Genomic DNA, 14,867 nt, shown 5'->3' with positions numbered 1-14,867 from the left:
GGTCACTCTGCCAACTATCGAGTGAGAAATGTATCGCACTCTCCGTATATATCGATAATTAATAACAGCTGCACTGTCAAACGAACTTTTGTTGTTCTATAAATTGCTGGACGTTTCAATAGTCTTCGCTTATAGCTATTGGCTGCAACCAGCGAAATAATTTTTGTGAAGTACAAGTAAATAATTCACAGCTTATAAATATATTGCGCATATAGATTTGGCAATGTCATCAAGTGTGGCTCAGTAAATATACATATACGCGTCAACATCTAACAAACAAAAAAACAACAACAATGGTTAATTTGACCTTGTTGTTTCTAACGCTAGCACTTTGCGTGGCCAGCACTGTGCAGCGACAATTGAAGCTGGAAGAAGACATTAACGTGCATCAGAATTTGGAGCAACAACAAGATCCGAGCATAGTGCATTATCAGCCAGAGCAAGTGCATCTAGCGTTTGGAGGTATGTACCTAATGAATACAGTATTAGTGTTACATATTTTGTTTGTTAAGATAGTGTTAAGCAAACAAGAAATATACTTATAACTGTGTATTACAGTTAACAGCTGTCACTTTTGGCAAGTGCAACAAACAAGCTTAAAGTTCAGCTCGAGTTTTTTAACCCTTTACCCAAAACAAAAATTGCAATTCTGACAAAAGCTTACCGGAATTTTAGTTGATATCAGCGATGAAATTGCTTTAATATATTTTTGCTATTGTCAAAATTGCTGCGCAATAGTTGTGAGTGTTGATAGCATGTCAATAGCTCCCCCCAACCGATACCCATGCAATATGCAGTTACAGTTACAGTTGCTGTTGTTCCCGTTGAGGCATACAAACGCCCCTAACACAAAAAAAAAACAACGACAGCAACAAAGAGTGCTAAAACAATTGCAATAGAAATGCGCGCGCGAGTCATCCGTTTAGTAAAGCCACAGAATGCGGCTGAGGCTGATTTGCTGATAAATGCTGATAATGCATATTGGTATATAATTACTAAGTTCTCGTATGTTAGGAAGCATTATCATATGCTAATAAGTTAACACACTAATTTAAACTGACTAACTAAGCATCATATGCGATCGGCGATAAGCGAAATGGGAAGGAAACCGCATCAAAAAGAGTATACCTCAATATTAATTCAAAACATTAAGATAAGAATAAAGTTTATTATTCAAGCATACTGTATTTCGGTCAACTATTCTTACCGTCATTATCTTCTGTTATTTTTGTACTAGTATTTTGTACTGAGTATTTATTTATTACTAAAAGCTCGTATCTTAGGGATCAAAACCATATGCTAATTAGGCCACACTCTAGAGTTCAATTAGATTCCTTTGTGTGTGGTCGCGCGATAAGCGAAACAAGAACCAAAACAACAAATTGAAAAACATGTCGCAAAAGTTATTTAAACCATAAATAATAAAGGTCGAATGTTTTTCTGTCAACAGTTGAAGTTTTGCTTTTTTCTATGCCTTTATTGTGTATCCTTTTTTGTACTTATTCCTAAGCATTGATTTATTACTATTAGGATCATAATCATACGGAAATTAGGTCACACTCTAATCATAGTTCAACTCGATTCTTTTGTGTGTGGGGTCCCGCGATAAGCGAAATGAGAGGCAAAACAACAAATCGAAAAACATGTCGGAAAATAAATATAACTTTTGCACCAAATGTTTTAATATAAACAAAATTTAAATACATATATTTCGGCCAAAAACTCAAGCATTGTTTTTCATTTTTGTCTTGTATTCTCTTTCCGTTTCTGTTTACTTATTTGCCCGACTGTTAACTGTTGCTGCTGCAAACAGAGCGCACCGCCAGCGAGATCGTTGTCACTTGGTCAACGCGCGAGCTACCGCCTTCTGCCGACAGCATTGTCGAATATGGATTGACAGATCTTAAGCAGCGCGCCTATGGAAAGGCCATTAGATTTGTGGATGGCGGTCCCAAGCAGATGGCTCAGTACATACACAGGGTACGCACACACACACATACACACAATCTGAGATCTGATGTAAGATTGTAAATTCAACTTAGGTTACGCTGAGTCAGCTTAAACCCAACAGCAGCTATGTCTATCACTGCGGCAGTGAGTACGGTTGGTCGGCCAAATATCAATTCCGCACGATTCCCAGCGCCGATTCCGATTGGTCGCCTTCGCTGGCCATTTACGGGGATATGGGCAATGAGAACGCACAGTCGCTGGCCCGGCTGCAGCGAGAGACGCAACTGGGCATGTACGATGCGATCATCCATGTGGGTGATTTTGCCTACGACATGAACACAAAGGATGCTAGAGTGGGTGACGAGTTTATGCGACAGATCGAAACGGTGGCCGCCTATCTTCCCTACATGGTAGTTCCAGGCAATCACGAGGAGAAGTTGTAAGTTGAGCCGACACAGAGCAGTGCAGATTAGTTCAGATAAGGAGATTGTTTATTGGATTCGCCTTGCAGCAATTTTTCCAACTATCGGGCACGATTCAGCATGCCGGGCGGCACAGAAAATCTCTTCTATAGTTTCGACCTGGGCCCGGTGCACTTCATTGGCATATCCACGGAGGTGTACTACTTCCTTAACTATGGTGTAAAGACGCTCGTTTTTCAATACGAGTGGCTCAAACGTGATTTGGAGGCGGCAAACAAACCAGAGAATCGTGCTAAGCGACCTTGGATTATCATCTATGGCCATCGGCCCATGTACTGCAGCAATGAGAACGACAACGATTGCACCCACTCGGAGACATTGACCCGAGTCGGCTGGCCATTCGTGCATATGTTCGGATTGGAGACGCTGCTCTATGAGTACGGCGTGGATGTGGCCATATGGGCGCACGAGCATTCTTACGAACGCCTCTGGCCCATTTATGACTACAAGGTGCGCAATGGATCGCTCGGTTCGCCCTATGAGAATCCACGTGCACCGGTGCACATTATCACCGGCTCGGCGGGCTGCAAGGAGGGGCGCGAGCCCTTCAAGGGCAAGATACCCGAGTGGAGCGCCTTCCATAGCCAGGATTATGGTTATACGCGTCTCAAAGCACACAATGCTAGCCATTTGTACTTTGAACAGGTGTCCGATGATCAAGGAGGCGCCATCATTGACAGCTTCTGGCTAATTAAAGCCCAGCATGGGGCATACAACGATCTTTAAGCGGTCCATTTGGTTAACTAAATACAACTTAAAAACACATCCACACAACTGTAGTAACTGACAGTATTACGAACGCACATTCTACAATATATATAGCTCAATTTCTAACTTATTTGATAAGGGAAATCACCCATTTGTCCCCTCATTGCAATTGCAATTGCAACCACAACTGTTGCCCAGTACAAGCCCCTGAACAAACTGTATTTGATAACTGTAAACACTCCTTAAAATTAGCCAATTTTATTTGTATGTTTTTTTACTTTTAATATGTAATAATATGTGTATCTTGCTGTGTGTTGCCTAAATGTCTATACACATATATGAGTATCAGAAGGCTATCTAATAATATGTCAATTTTTTATCGCTTGCAATTTGAACTGTTTTTTTATTTAACCACATCAATGAGTATGGTTAACCCAGCGTATATATATATATATAAATATATATATTGAACAGATAATATCTGTCATTTTTCTCAATCTTTTACACATTTAAAAAGACGCCAATAAGAATATATATATATATATATATAAGTGAAGATCGCGATCTGCAAGCTCATATTTATAAATAACGATATATATTATGAAAATCGTTGATCGATAGCCCATAGCACGTAAAACGCTCAGCTCTAGCGGCTTAATTTATAAGCGCTAAGTCTGTCGCGCGTGACACGTTCATCGATAACCGATAAAACGTTAAGCGCGCAACTCTAGCCGAACTTGTAAATACTTTGCGTGTAAATAAATACATACCTAGATATAAATTGTGCATACGATTAACGACTGTGAATAATTGGCAACGTGTGTGCCGTGTGCTTCTCCCAGAAAATGTACTGGACATTGTCGTTACCTGGAATACGCGCGACAACACAAACGAATCAATATGCGAATACGGCATCGATAGCATAAATGAGCAAAGCGCCAAGGCTTCTCAAGGACCCACGGGGTTTGTCGATGGTGGCGCCCAGAAGGCCATACAGTACATTCATCGCGTAAGTAGCAAATAGTTCAATGAACAGTCTAATACAGCAAACACGTTGACAGGTGACACTGGCCAATCTCCAAGCGAACACAACGTATCGCTATCATTGTGGCAGCCAATTGGGCTGGTCGGCCGTCTATTGGTTCCACACGACTTTCAATCACAGCAACTGGTCACCCTCGCTGGCTATCTACGGCGACATGGGCGTGGTGAATGCCGCCTCGCTGCCGGCACTGCAGCGCGAGACACAGCTGGGCATGTACGATGCCATACTGCATGTGGGTGACTTTGCCTACGACATGTGCAACGAGAACGGGGAGGTTGGCGATGAGTTTATGCGTCAGGTGGAAACAATCGCAGCCTACGTGCCGTACATGGTTTGTGTGGGCAATCACGAGGAGAAGTAGTAAGTTTGCCGAGAACAGACGTCTCTTATCTCTAGAGTATCTATCTTGGAAATCTTTCGCCACACAGCAATTTCTCGCACTATGTCAATCGATTCAGCATGCCGGGCGGCACGGACAATCTATTCTATAGTTTCAACTTGGGACCAGTACACTTTATTGGCTTCAGCACCGAGGTCTACTACTTCACGCAGTTCGGCATCAAACCGATTGTCATGCAATATGATTGGCTCGAACGTGATCTGATTGAAGCGACGAAGCCAGAGAATCGTGCCCAACGTCCGTGGATCATCACATATGGCCATCGGCCGATGTACTGCAGCAATGACAACGGCGACGATTGCGCCAATCATGAGACGGTCGTGCGCAAAGGTCTGCCCGGTCTGAATTTCTTTGGTCTTGAGCCGCTCTTCTACAAGTACGGCGTGGACGTGGAGCTGTGGGCGCACGAGCACTGCTATGAGCGCATGTGGCCAATGTACAACTATACCATGTACAATGGCTCGTTGGCGGAGCCATATGTGAATCCAGGAGCACCGGTGCACATCATCTCCGGAGCGGCGGGCAATCATGAGGGTCGTGAGCCATTCTTTAAGGAAATGCCACCATGGAGCGCCTTCCACAGCCAGGACTTTGGCTATCTGCGCCTCAAGGCACACAATGCCAGTCATTTGTACTTTGAGCAGGTATCCGATGACCAAGGTGGCGCCATCATTGACAGCTTCTGGGTGATCAAGGAGAAACACGGACCATATGCAGCCTAAACATGTGATATTCATAAACATTATAACTCATATCTATTCACATATATATATATATATTTTATTCAATTTCTCAAATAAATAAATAAAACGCATATTAACAACCGTTGTTTGTCTCTAGTTCTATCGGATATCTGGCTACTAGGTACTATATATATTTTATATACTTGCTGCTTTCTTTCCAGACAGCCTGCAGGATATTGTTGTGACCTGGTCGACGCGCAGCTCCACTAATCAGTCGCTGGTTAACTTTGCCCAGGACTATGTTCACGATCCGCTTAAGTCGGTCAGCGGCAGCTGGCAGTTTTTCCAGGATGGCGGCAAGCAGGCACGCACCCAGTACATACACAAGGTGACGTTGCCCTCTCTAAAGCCAGACACGCACTATGAGTACAGCTGCGGCAGCGATATGGGCTGGTCGGCTATCTACAGCTTTAAGACGCCGCCAGCCGGTGAGAATTGGTCGCCATCGTTGGCCATCTATGGAGATATGGGCAATGAGAACGCACAGTCATTGGCTCGACTGCAGCAGGACTCACAGCTGGGCATGTACGATGCGATCATTCACGTGGGTGACTTTGCCTACGATATGGATTCGAATGACGCGCGCGTCGGCGACGAGTTTATGCGGCAAATTGAAACACTGGCCGCCTATGTGCCGTACATGGTCTGTCCGGGAAACCATGAAGAGAAGTAGTATGTATAAAGAGCGTTATTTTATTGTCTTGTCTTGTCGCTTACTTAACCCATTCCATTCGACGCACTGCAGCAACTTTTCCAACTATCGCGCACGCTTCAATATGCCCGGAGATGGGGATAGTTTGTGGTACAGCTTCAATATGGGTCCCGTGCACTTTGTCTCCTTCTCCACGGAAGTCTACTACTTTATTAACTATGGCATGAAGCTGCTCACCAAGCAGTTCGAGTGGCTGGAGCGAGACTTGGCCGAGGCCAATCTGCCAGAGAATCGTGCTAAGCGTCCCTGGATCATTACCTATGGCCATCGTCCGATGTACTGCAGCGACGACAAAGAATACGACTGCGATGGCAAGCTGGAGACGTACATACGCAAGGGATTGCCAACGCTTCAGTGGTTCGGATTGGAGGATCTGTTCTATAAGCATGGCGTCGACATTGAGTTCTTTGCCCACGAACATTTCTATACACGGCTATGGCCCATTTATGATTTTAAGGTCTACAATGGCAGCGCCGAGGCACCCTATACAAATCCTAAAGCGCCCATACAGATTATAACTGGGTCGGCGGGATGCAAAGAAAATCGTGAACCCTTCTCCAATGTTCTGCCCTTTTGGAATGCCTTCCATAGCAATGTGAGTAACGGCTTGTTTTTAAGTATTTTTGCAAGCAACAAAAGTATCGCTTAGCTATTCATCGATAAGTATGGCACGATTTGGCAGCAGCTGCAAACCTATCGAATCACTGTTTAAGCTAAACTTAACGAAACATGTTGCCAATCAGCTGCAATGCTGTAGGAGTGCGGCTTAAGCCAAACTTTTAGATTATTTGAGTAGTGTAATTAATTATAGCATGTACATATTACTTTACTAATGGCAGAAGTGGAATTCATAGCACACACAGCCAATCGCATCTACAGCTCATTGAAATAGGTGTAGCAACATTTGATAGCAACATTGCTGTGCCCGATACAATGTTGCCAAAGCAGTTGCAAATGTTGCCAAACGAAATTCGTGATTTTTTGAATGAATTTTTGTTTATTTTACTTTAAGGATTACGGCTATACCCGCCTTAAGGCGCACAATGCGACACATTTGCATTTCGAGCAGGTCTCCGACGACAAGGACGGCCAGATTGTCGACTCCTTCTGGGTGATCAAGGAGAAACACGGCTCCTACAACTGAAGCTGAGCAAAGTAAAAATATGTGATTTTATGGTTTGCTTATTTCTTTTAACATATGTAAAATATTAAGTTAGATAAAAAAATATATAATATTGTATACGCATATATGTATGTATATATACAGTTTGGGGCAAAAAAAATAAATTTCACTAAAGCTGAAATCGTTGGCGCTCGCCTTCTAGTAGACGGTGCCCGAGATGCCGGCGCCGTAATTGTAGCCAGCAGCGCCGGCGCCGCCAATGGGCGGCACACCGCCCAGCGCACCGAGCCCGCCGCCCACAACGCTGTTGCCATAGTTGCTGCTGTAGTAGCTCGAAGGATAGCCGCCGGCGCCAAAGCGAGTGTTGTAATACGGATAGCCAGTGCCAGCGCCAGCGCCCAGGCGCGAATTGTAATAGGACAGGGCGTAGGGATTCGAGTTGTAGCCACTGCCATAGCTGCCATAGCCGCCGACGCCTAAGCCAGAGCCATAGCCGCCCAAGGTGGAGCCATAGCCGCCCAAGGCGGAGCCATAGCCGCCCAAGGTGGAGCCATAGCCGCCCAGTGTGGAGCCATAGCCGCCCAGTGTGGAGCCATAGCCGCCATAGCCAGCAGCGCCATCTAGCGTTGAAGAGCGACAAACATAGATTAGTTTTCCATTTAGCCTAGGCCTAGGCTAACTAGGTCGCTTGCTCACCCAAACCAGCAAAGCCGCGCGATCCATATGGACTGTAGTAGCTGTCCACGCCGCTGCCGTAGCCAGCGCCCAGCGTGGAGCCATATGCTCCATAGCCGTTGCCGTAGCCGCCATAGCCGCTGTTGCCATAGCCAGCATTGGCGCCGTAGCCGCCGTAGCCGCCGTAGCCACCATAACCACCGTAACCACCGTATCCACCGACATAGCGCTTGTCCTGCTTCTTCTCCTGCAGCGGTGCATAGCTGCTGGCGGCGCCCACCTGATCCGCCGTCGGCGTTGCCGCCACCTGCTCCTGATCCTGCACGGCCTCGCTCTGCGCCCGAGCACACGCCAGCAGCAAAGCTGCAACTAAAACGATCTGCAAGCAAAATGATTCTTAGTGCTCCGCCCTCCGTAATCCAAGTCAGAGATTCGCTCGTGGCTTACAAAGCACTTCATGTGGTGGCCGCCTTTGGTTCTGTGGATCTCACTTGGGTTGGCTTCTTTCGACTACTCGCTGAACGTTTCTACTGCGCACGCGTCACCTGACACTTGTCTAATGCCAAGCCAGCCCCATTGGCCGTCGCTTTTATACACCTGCCCAGCACACACACACGCACGCACACACACAGAGACACAGACGTAGGGAGAGCGCGAGGCAGCTCTAAAGTTGAAGCTGCACTTGCGGCTTGTGCGAGTGGGCGGTGCCCGCCTCGCTGCCCCCGCCTTGGATGTGGTCAAGAAATTATGTTGGGCTTAGTTAAAGGGCTTAAGAAATGTGATATGAGGGAGAGAGAGAGAAGGAGAAAGAGACTACCCAAAGGGATTCAAGCAACAGAAAGAGAGAGAGAGAGCAGATAGATGAAGCTATGCAACAGAGAGAGAGAGAGCGAATAGATAGTAAGATAGATAGATAGAGAAAGGTAGGGACAGAGTGAGAGCAGGCAGACAAGAGGTCAACATGCAGAAAGAGGAAAAGAGAGATAGAGAGAGAGAGAGAGAGCACAAAGAGAGACATAGACTGAGCAAGAGAGAGATTGAGGAAACAAAAGGAGCAAACAGATAGTGTGTGTGAGGGAGACAGCATATGAAATATCTGTCTTACAGCTCTGTAGTATATATCTGCTAATCAGTATAGTACAGAGTATATAGTATAAAGTCGCGTCTGCCATTATTGCACTTGCTATAGCTTTTTCCTAAATACTGCTTTTAAATGCAATATCGAAAAAGAGAGACGCCTTTTCGAACTCGAATGAAGGAGTAGCAATAACAATTCTAGCCAAGATCTTAGCCTATGGAGAGCTCTACTCTGGATAAGCAGAGAAATTCTAAAGGTTTTTGTCAGATGCGAATTGATTCCCAGATCTGATTTGAATAACTGTAACTATTGAAATTGAAATCTCTCTCTCTCCCTCTCTCTCTCTCTCTCTCTCTCTCCCTCTCTCTCTCTCTCCCTCTCTCTCTCTCTCTCTCTCTCTCCCTCTCTCTCTCTCTCTCCCTCTCTCTCTCTCTCTCTCTCTCTCGCTGACACCCCATGATGTCTTGATTTGATTTACAATATATCGCTGATGATCGATAGATAAGCAGATCAATAGCTCGACAGATCATCCAGTCGAGTCGATCATCAGAACGTCAAAGCGACAGATCGTCAAATGGACTCAATTGAAGACTATATCCAAATGATTAATCGTCAGCTCAGCAGATCGACTCGCCAGCTCGACAGCTCGACATTTATGACAGTCGGCGTGTCATGGAGCTAACGAGTATTATCAATATTCCCACGATCTACGACAATTACGAACTATTGCGAACTATTGCCAAGCGCGGCTTGCGGTGGCGATGACAAATGCTAATTGAATCATTAACTTGACCCTGGCTACACTAATTGCCCAACATAAAACAAAGCTTAGCAGCAGCAGCAACAATAACAAACATTTGTAATCGGAGTCTTTAAAATGGAATCGGTGCCAAAAGATAAATACACTCATCGCATATTGCATTTGCTTCTAGAAACGGATACGAAAAACTGGGTCGTGATTCATTTGGATTTGGATTTGGATTTGGAGCTTTGCCTTTGCTTTTCACTTTTTACACAACAAAAATCCAGCAGAAACTTAGCTAATTTTTATTTGTGTTCAAAATTTTGACTCATTTTATGGGCTTTTCTTGGCACATGTCACACAAAGCGCGCATTTGTGAGTGATTCGCTTCCAATTGGAATTACAGATGGCAGTGGAACTCATTGAGCGATGCCAATTGGAAACGGAGTTGGAACAATGGCTAAAGGCAATAGCTATAGTTGGAACCGGAACTAGAACTAGAATTGAAAATTATAATATGAAAAACAGCTGGAAATGGAAATCAGTTAAAAGCGAAACTTGAAGTGGAACCCATGGAGCAATGGAAGTGTAGAAGACAGAGCTTAATAGAGCCTGCAGCTGGATATGAAAGGAGACGCCGAAAACTGCAATTGCTGCAGTATAGAGACTTCCATTTTCACTTATAATTCCAAAGAGAATACACAGAGAATCTCAGCTAAAGCTCGAAGAGCATTAGCAAAGCAATTGCGTATAAAGATTACATAATAAGAATTGCAAGAATAAGGCATTTGACATTCCAATTGGAAGTCTTTCATTTTTAGTTACGCTTCTAACTGGAAGTCCTTTAGCTCCACTTCCAGTTAGAATGTTATCTCACAGAGCTTCCAGCTAATCGAGAGAGCAATGAAAGAACAGCTTTCATCTGAAAGTGAAACCTAAAGAGAGATACAAGAGACTTGTTGAAAATATAAGTACAACTAGATAGGGAAATCGCAAATCACAGCCGATTTACACAGCCAATGCACAGAGCTGCACAATTATCAAATAGATTGAAAATTTATTGGATGCATATGAATCACAAAGCCCACTGAAAATGAGCCAACGACAAGTGAGCTCAAACTTCCAATTGGCATCGTCAGCTGGGCGCAAGACCAGGCACGCACGCTGAATCATATGCAATTGGAAGCGCGCTTATCTAGTGGGACTTCCAATTGGACATGTGTAGCAGCTAATGTGCTCGGTACACAATCCAATAAGCAAACGCAATTGGAAATATGTTTGCTGAGATGAATATGTTTATAGAAAATAACTATGTGCACATAGATTTATGCACATATGCAAGTGTGTGTGTGTGAGTGTGTGTGTTTGTTTTTATGCCTATGTAGAAATCGTAATTGTCATAGATGTCAGCCACAAAATATGAGTGAAGCCACATTGTTCGATACATGTGAAAAGTGTTAATTCGTTTGGCTAAGGGGCGAAGCAGCAAAGAGGGCCTAAACGGAGGTAGGAGCAGTGGGGGCGGCATGGCCGCCCCTCACGGCTGGCCCTGGGACTTTTTTTCTTCTTTTAGACATAGCGGCAGACAATGATTCTTCAAATGCCACGTGAATCGAGCTGTGCGACATCATTTCTTTAGCCAACACACACACACGCACTCCGGGGCGTATACGCAATGTGCACTGAGCGAAGCTTTGGCTAACATTAGGAAAAAGTTTAAACGTTGATCACATAAAGTATATTTTTAGTGTAATTTTTTATCAATAAGCATTTATATGTATTTCACTGAGTTTTCTGTGCAAATATTTTTCACGTTTTTTAAGCACAATTTATTCACATATTTCAATTATTTTCTCAATATTTTATTGGCTTTTTGTTTTTTAATATTATTGATAATTTTTTAGTTATTGAATTTCTTAAAATAATTTAGCCATATTTTTTGAGCTTTCAATATTTTTTTAACATTTTTTTAGAATGTTTTTTTACTTACATATTTTTTTAATTTTTGTATTACATTTTTTTTTGTTTTCACTTAAAACTATTTTATTCAATTCTTTTTTAGATTATTTAATTGAAAAAAAGTTAACATTATTTTTGGGATATTTTCATTTTTTTAAAATATTTTTCCTGTTTATATTTTTTTTAATATTTTATCGATTTATTTAAATTATTCAATGCTTTTTTTTTTTTAATTTTTATATTAATGTTAAAAAAGTAATTTTGTTTAAATTAATTTAACAAATTTATTTGGCATATATTTAATTATCTAAAATTTAATTTTTGAGTGAAAAATTAAAAATAAAATTCGTTCGCATAACTACAAAACAAGCCACTTGTTACGCTAAGTGTAGTTTAAGTTTAAGAATTTTAAGTTAAATAAAATATAAAAGTTCGGTGGCACTTTTTTCGCTAAGTGTACTGGAATTTGGAAGTTCACATGCCAAAACTGTCCCAAGTCTTTCGCCAAGTGTAACATTTACAGCTTTAGTTTGCCCATGGCTTTTTGTGCCGTTAGGCTTTTAGGGCTAAAACAAAACTAAAATAAAAAAACACAAAACATTTCTTCAACTTTTGTTGTTGTTTTTCGCTTTTTGTTTTGAATTTGTTCAACAAATGTTTTTGTGTGGCAAAGTTTTCAAAACTGGGCGTCGAACTGTCTCTGACTAAACGAGCGAACAGCAATTGCGTTGTTCTAATTCAGCAGGCGAATCATGAGCAACCCACAACAACAACAACAACAACAACAACAACATCGACCACAACATCGACAGCCAAACGCCCACCAATTATATTTACAAACCCATTTTTAATTATAATTGAACGACTCTAAAAAAAGTTTATACCAAACTGAACAGCAGAAGTGCTCTAGTCGGGCGTGCACGACTAGCAGATACCCTACCAAAGCAGCTGCTTAAGTTATATGAACGAAAAATAGCTGCTGATAAGACTTAGCGCAGAACTGATCTATGGGATATCAAATATATATATATATCTAATATATAACGTAGATCTGATCTATGGGATATCAAATATATCTAATATATAACATATAATATATTATATATAATAGGACAGAAGTTAAGGTCTCAACTACAACCCAAGATCAAGCTAATATATCGGATTGTTATCGATGACAAGTCAATGAGACGAGTTATCGAAACCAAAAGTTATAGGCGAGATGAGTTTATAAATAACTCATTTCGAGACCTTAGTTCTAGAGAAGGAATATGCATCTAGGTTTTGTAGTTCTCGCGAAAAAGTTTAAATATCGAATTGCAATCGATATAAAGCCAAAGAGTTGAGTTATCGGAAAAGATTTTTAAGCTTAAGCTGGCTAGACAAGAAAGGATCTGATATTAGCGATGTCCAGGCTGCAGCTTTTATAGTTCTCGAGTTGTAGACATGCAGAGCCAGAGCTAGACAGTTGGCCACGATGGCTAGAATGGCTCAGCCACGCGCCAAGCCTGAAGCGCATACCCTTTTAAGGCCCATTTCAATGGGTATCTCGGATCTGAGCCGCAAACAATTTCCAAGCTAATGAAGCGAGTCCATGCAGGGGGTGCGGGCGGGCAAGGCGTGGCAGTGGGCGGTCGAGAGGCAGCATGAAAAACTTGCGGCAGCGCATGCCTTGAACGCGACTCAACGTTGAACTTGCACTTTGCATAATTGCACAGCTTTTCATAGTTTTTCTCAGTTTTTCTTTGCAGTTTTCAGTTTTCAGCTTTGAGTTTTCGCTTCTTTTGCCTTTCAAGAAGTTTCACACAATTATCCATTTACGTGGGCATAAAATTCTTGTGCGAATCTCAAAAAAAAACATTAGTCAGAATCAAAAGTCTCACACACTTGGACTTGGCCCTGGGCACGAGCTTGGACTGGGACTGGGGCTTGGGCCTGGGCTTGGCCAATGCAACTGCAGCACTGAGCGAAAAACTTGGCTACTTTATGTCAGCCAATTTGTTGACAGAAACTCTAGAAACTCAGCCTGAAAATTTAGAGCAAAATTTTGTTTTCCTCTAATAAAATTTACAGCTGTTCGCTGCATTTACTATAGATATATATACTGTAGATATATATAAAATATATTCATATTGCTGCAATATAAAAATTTAATATACGCTGATTTCTCGCTGTGTAATGCAACTGCGACTGCAACTGCTGCTGCTGCTATGAAAATGAAATTCTCAAAATTAAATCAATTTTATTTTCAACAAAATAAACATAAATTTTATGACTAAGTGTTTGTCTCTCACTCTCTCTCTCTCTCTGTCTCTCTCTCTCTCTCTCTTTCTGTTTGCCCCTTGTCCATGTCTCAATAAAATTTCATATGCTTTTTCGAATGATCTAATCAAGAGCCTTCAACCTGTGGGCTGTCCAGTGAAGCAGCTCTTCCAGACTCATACGCATACACTGAGAAAAAACTGTATAAGCTCTACATTAGCTAATGAATTTTCTAGCTTAAAGCCATGTGCGAAAGTAAAGGAGAGCACGAGATTGGCCAAGAATCAAGCTTGAGTTTTGAGTCAAATTTGAATGAATTCGATTTATACACTGAGAAAAGGAAAAGGCTAATTTCGCAAGACTCCATTAGAGTCTGAGCTCTTCTGCAACATGCTGATTATGAGCATCAAATCTAAGTACACAATATGTGTTCATTTACAGGGTATCTGCTCACTCAAGTTGTTTCGATTGCAAATAATAGAAGACTTTGATAGCATCATTGGATAACGCATTTCAATGGATCGTTACAGTAAAGAGAACAATGACTGACTCTGACTCTACCTAGGGTTACGAGCCATATGACATTTTCATAAATCTTCGCGCAGCTCAACGCGAGCTGTGAGCGGAGGCGGAGCGAGGCGAGCTTCAATTGTCATGGCATTGTCTTGACAGCGATCGAATGGCGATCGTAACTCACAGATCAAAGCGATCTGGCAATGGCCAACTGCAAGTATATAAATATATATATATATACTGTTATACATATGTATCTATATCTACATATATACTCTATTGTATATACCTATCTATTGATATGATCTCAAAGATCTCCTTCTCGTTTATACTTTCTCCTGTCTTTCATATCCTATATATATATTATATATATTTATTTGCTTACAGTTCTCGTTATCTCCTTAAGTTCTGTATGAAGTTTCAACCATTTCGAAAATCACAGAAGAAATTGCATTGAGTTCGAAACCAGTCTAATTGG

General features: G+C 42.2%; 2 protein-coding genes across 4 annotated transcripts; one reads left to right on the top strand and one right to left on the bottom strand.

Annotated features, from left to right (window-relative positions):
- Positions 1–68: 68 nt before the first annotated feature.
- On the top strand, positions 69–7,293 carry LOC111592058 (acid phosphatase type 7). Of its 3 annotated transcripts, none has more exons than XM_023304078.2 (4): positions 69–462; positions 3,983–4,149; positions 4,202–4,545; positions 4,614–5,393. In XM_023304078.2, exons 1-4 carry the CDS (start codon positions 294–296, stop codon positions 5,305–5,307), a joined length of 1,374 nt encoding a protein of 457 aa, XP_023159846.1. In that variant the 5' UTR covers positions 69–293; the 3' UTR covers positions 5,308–5,393. The 3 variants fall into 3 exon arrangements, with proteins under 3 accessions (XP_023159846.1, XP_023159830.1, XP_023159838.2); XM_023304062.2 differs by lacking the exons at positions 3,983–4,149; positions 4,202–4,545; positions 4,614–5,393 and adding exons at positions 1,814–1,980; positions 2,043–2,389; positions 2,462–3,511 and having other exon boundaries at positions 71–462; XM_023304070.2 differs by lacking the exons at positions 3,983–4,149; positions 4,202–4,545; positions 4,614–5,393 and adding exons at positions 5,490–6,000; positions 6,074–6,635; positions 7,053–7,293 and having other exon boundaries at positions 79–462.
- A 55-nt stretch (positions 7,294–7,348) lies between these two features.
- Positions 7,349–8,387, bottom strand: LOC111592073 (glycine-rich cell wall structural protein). Its single transcript, XM_023304093.2, has 3 exons — positions 8,286–8,387; positions 7,860–8,217; positions 7,349–7,783 (listed from the first exon to the last, which is right to left on the bottom strand). The coding sequence occupies exons 1-3, from the start codon at positions 8,295–8,297 to the stop codon at positions 7,362–7,364; spliced, it is 792 nt and encodes a 263-aa protein (XP_023159861.1). The 5' UTR covers positions 8,298–8,387; the 3' UTR covers positions 7,349–7,361.
- Positions 8,388–14,867: the final 6,480 nt, after the last annotated feature.

This window comes from Drosophila hydei, unplaced genomic scaffold (genome assembly GCF_003285905.1).
Source record: "Drosophila hydei strain 15085-1641.00,03,60 unplaced genomic scaffold, DhydRS2 tig00000296-arrow-arrow-pilon, whole genome shotgun sequence".
NCBI lineage: Eukaryota > Metazoa > Arthropoda > Insecta > Diptera > Drosophilidae > Drosophila > Drosophila hydei.
Note: the sequence above shows the minus strand (reverse complement) of the source record. Positions and strands in the feature narration are given on the sequence as shown.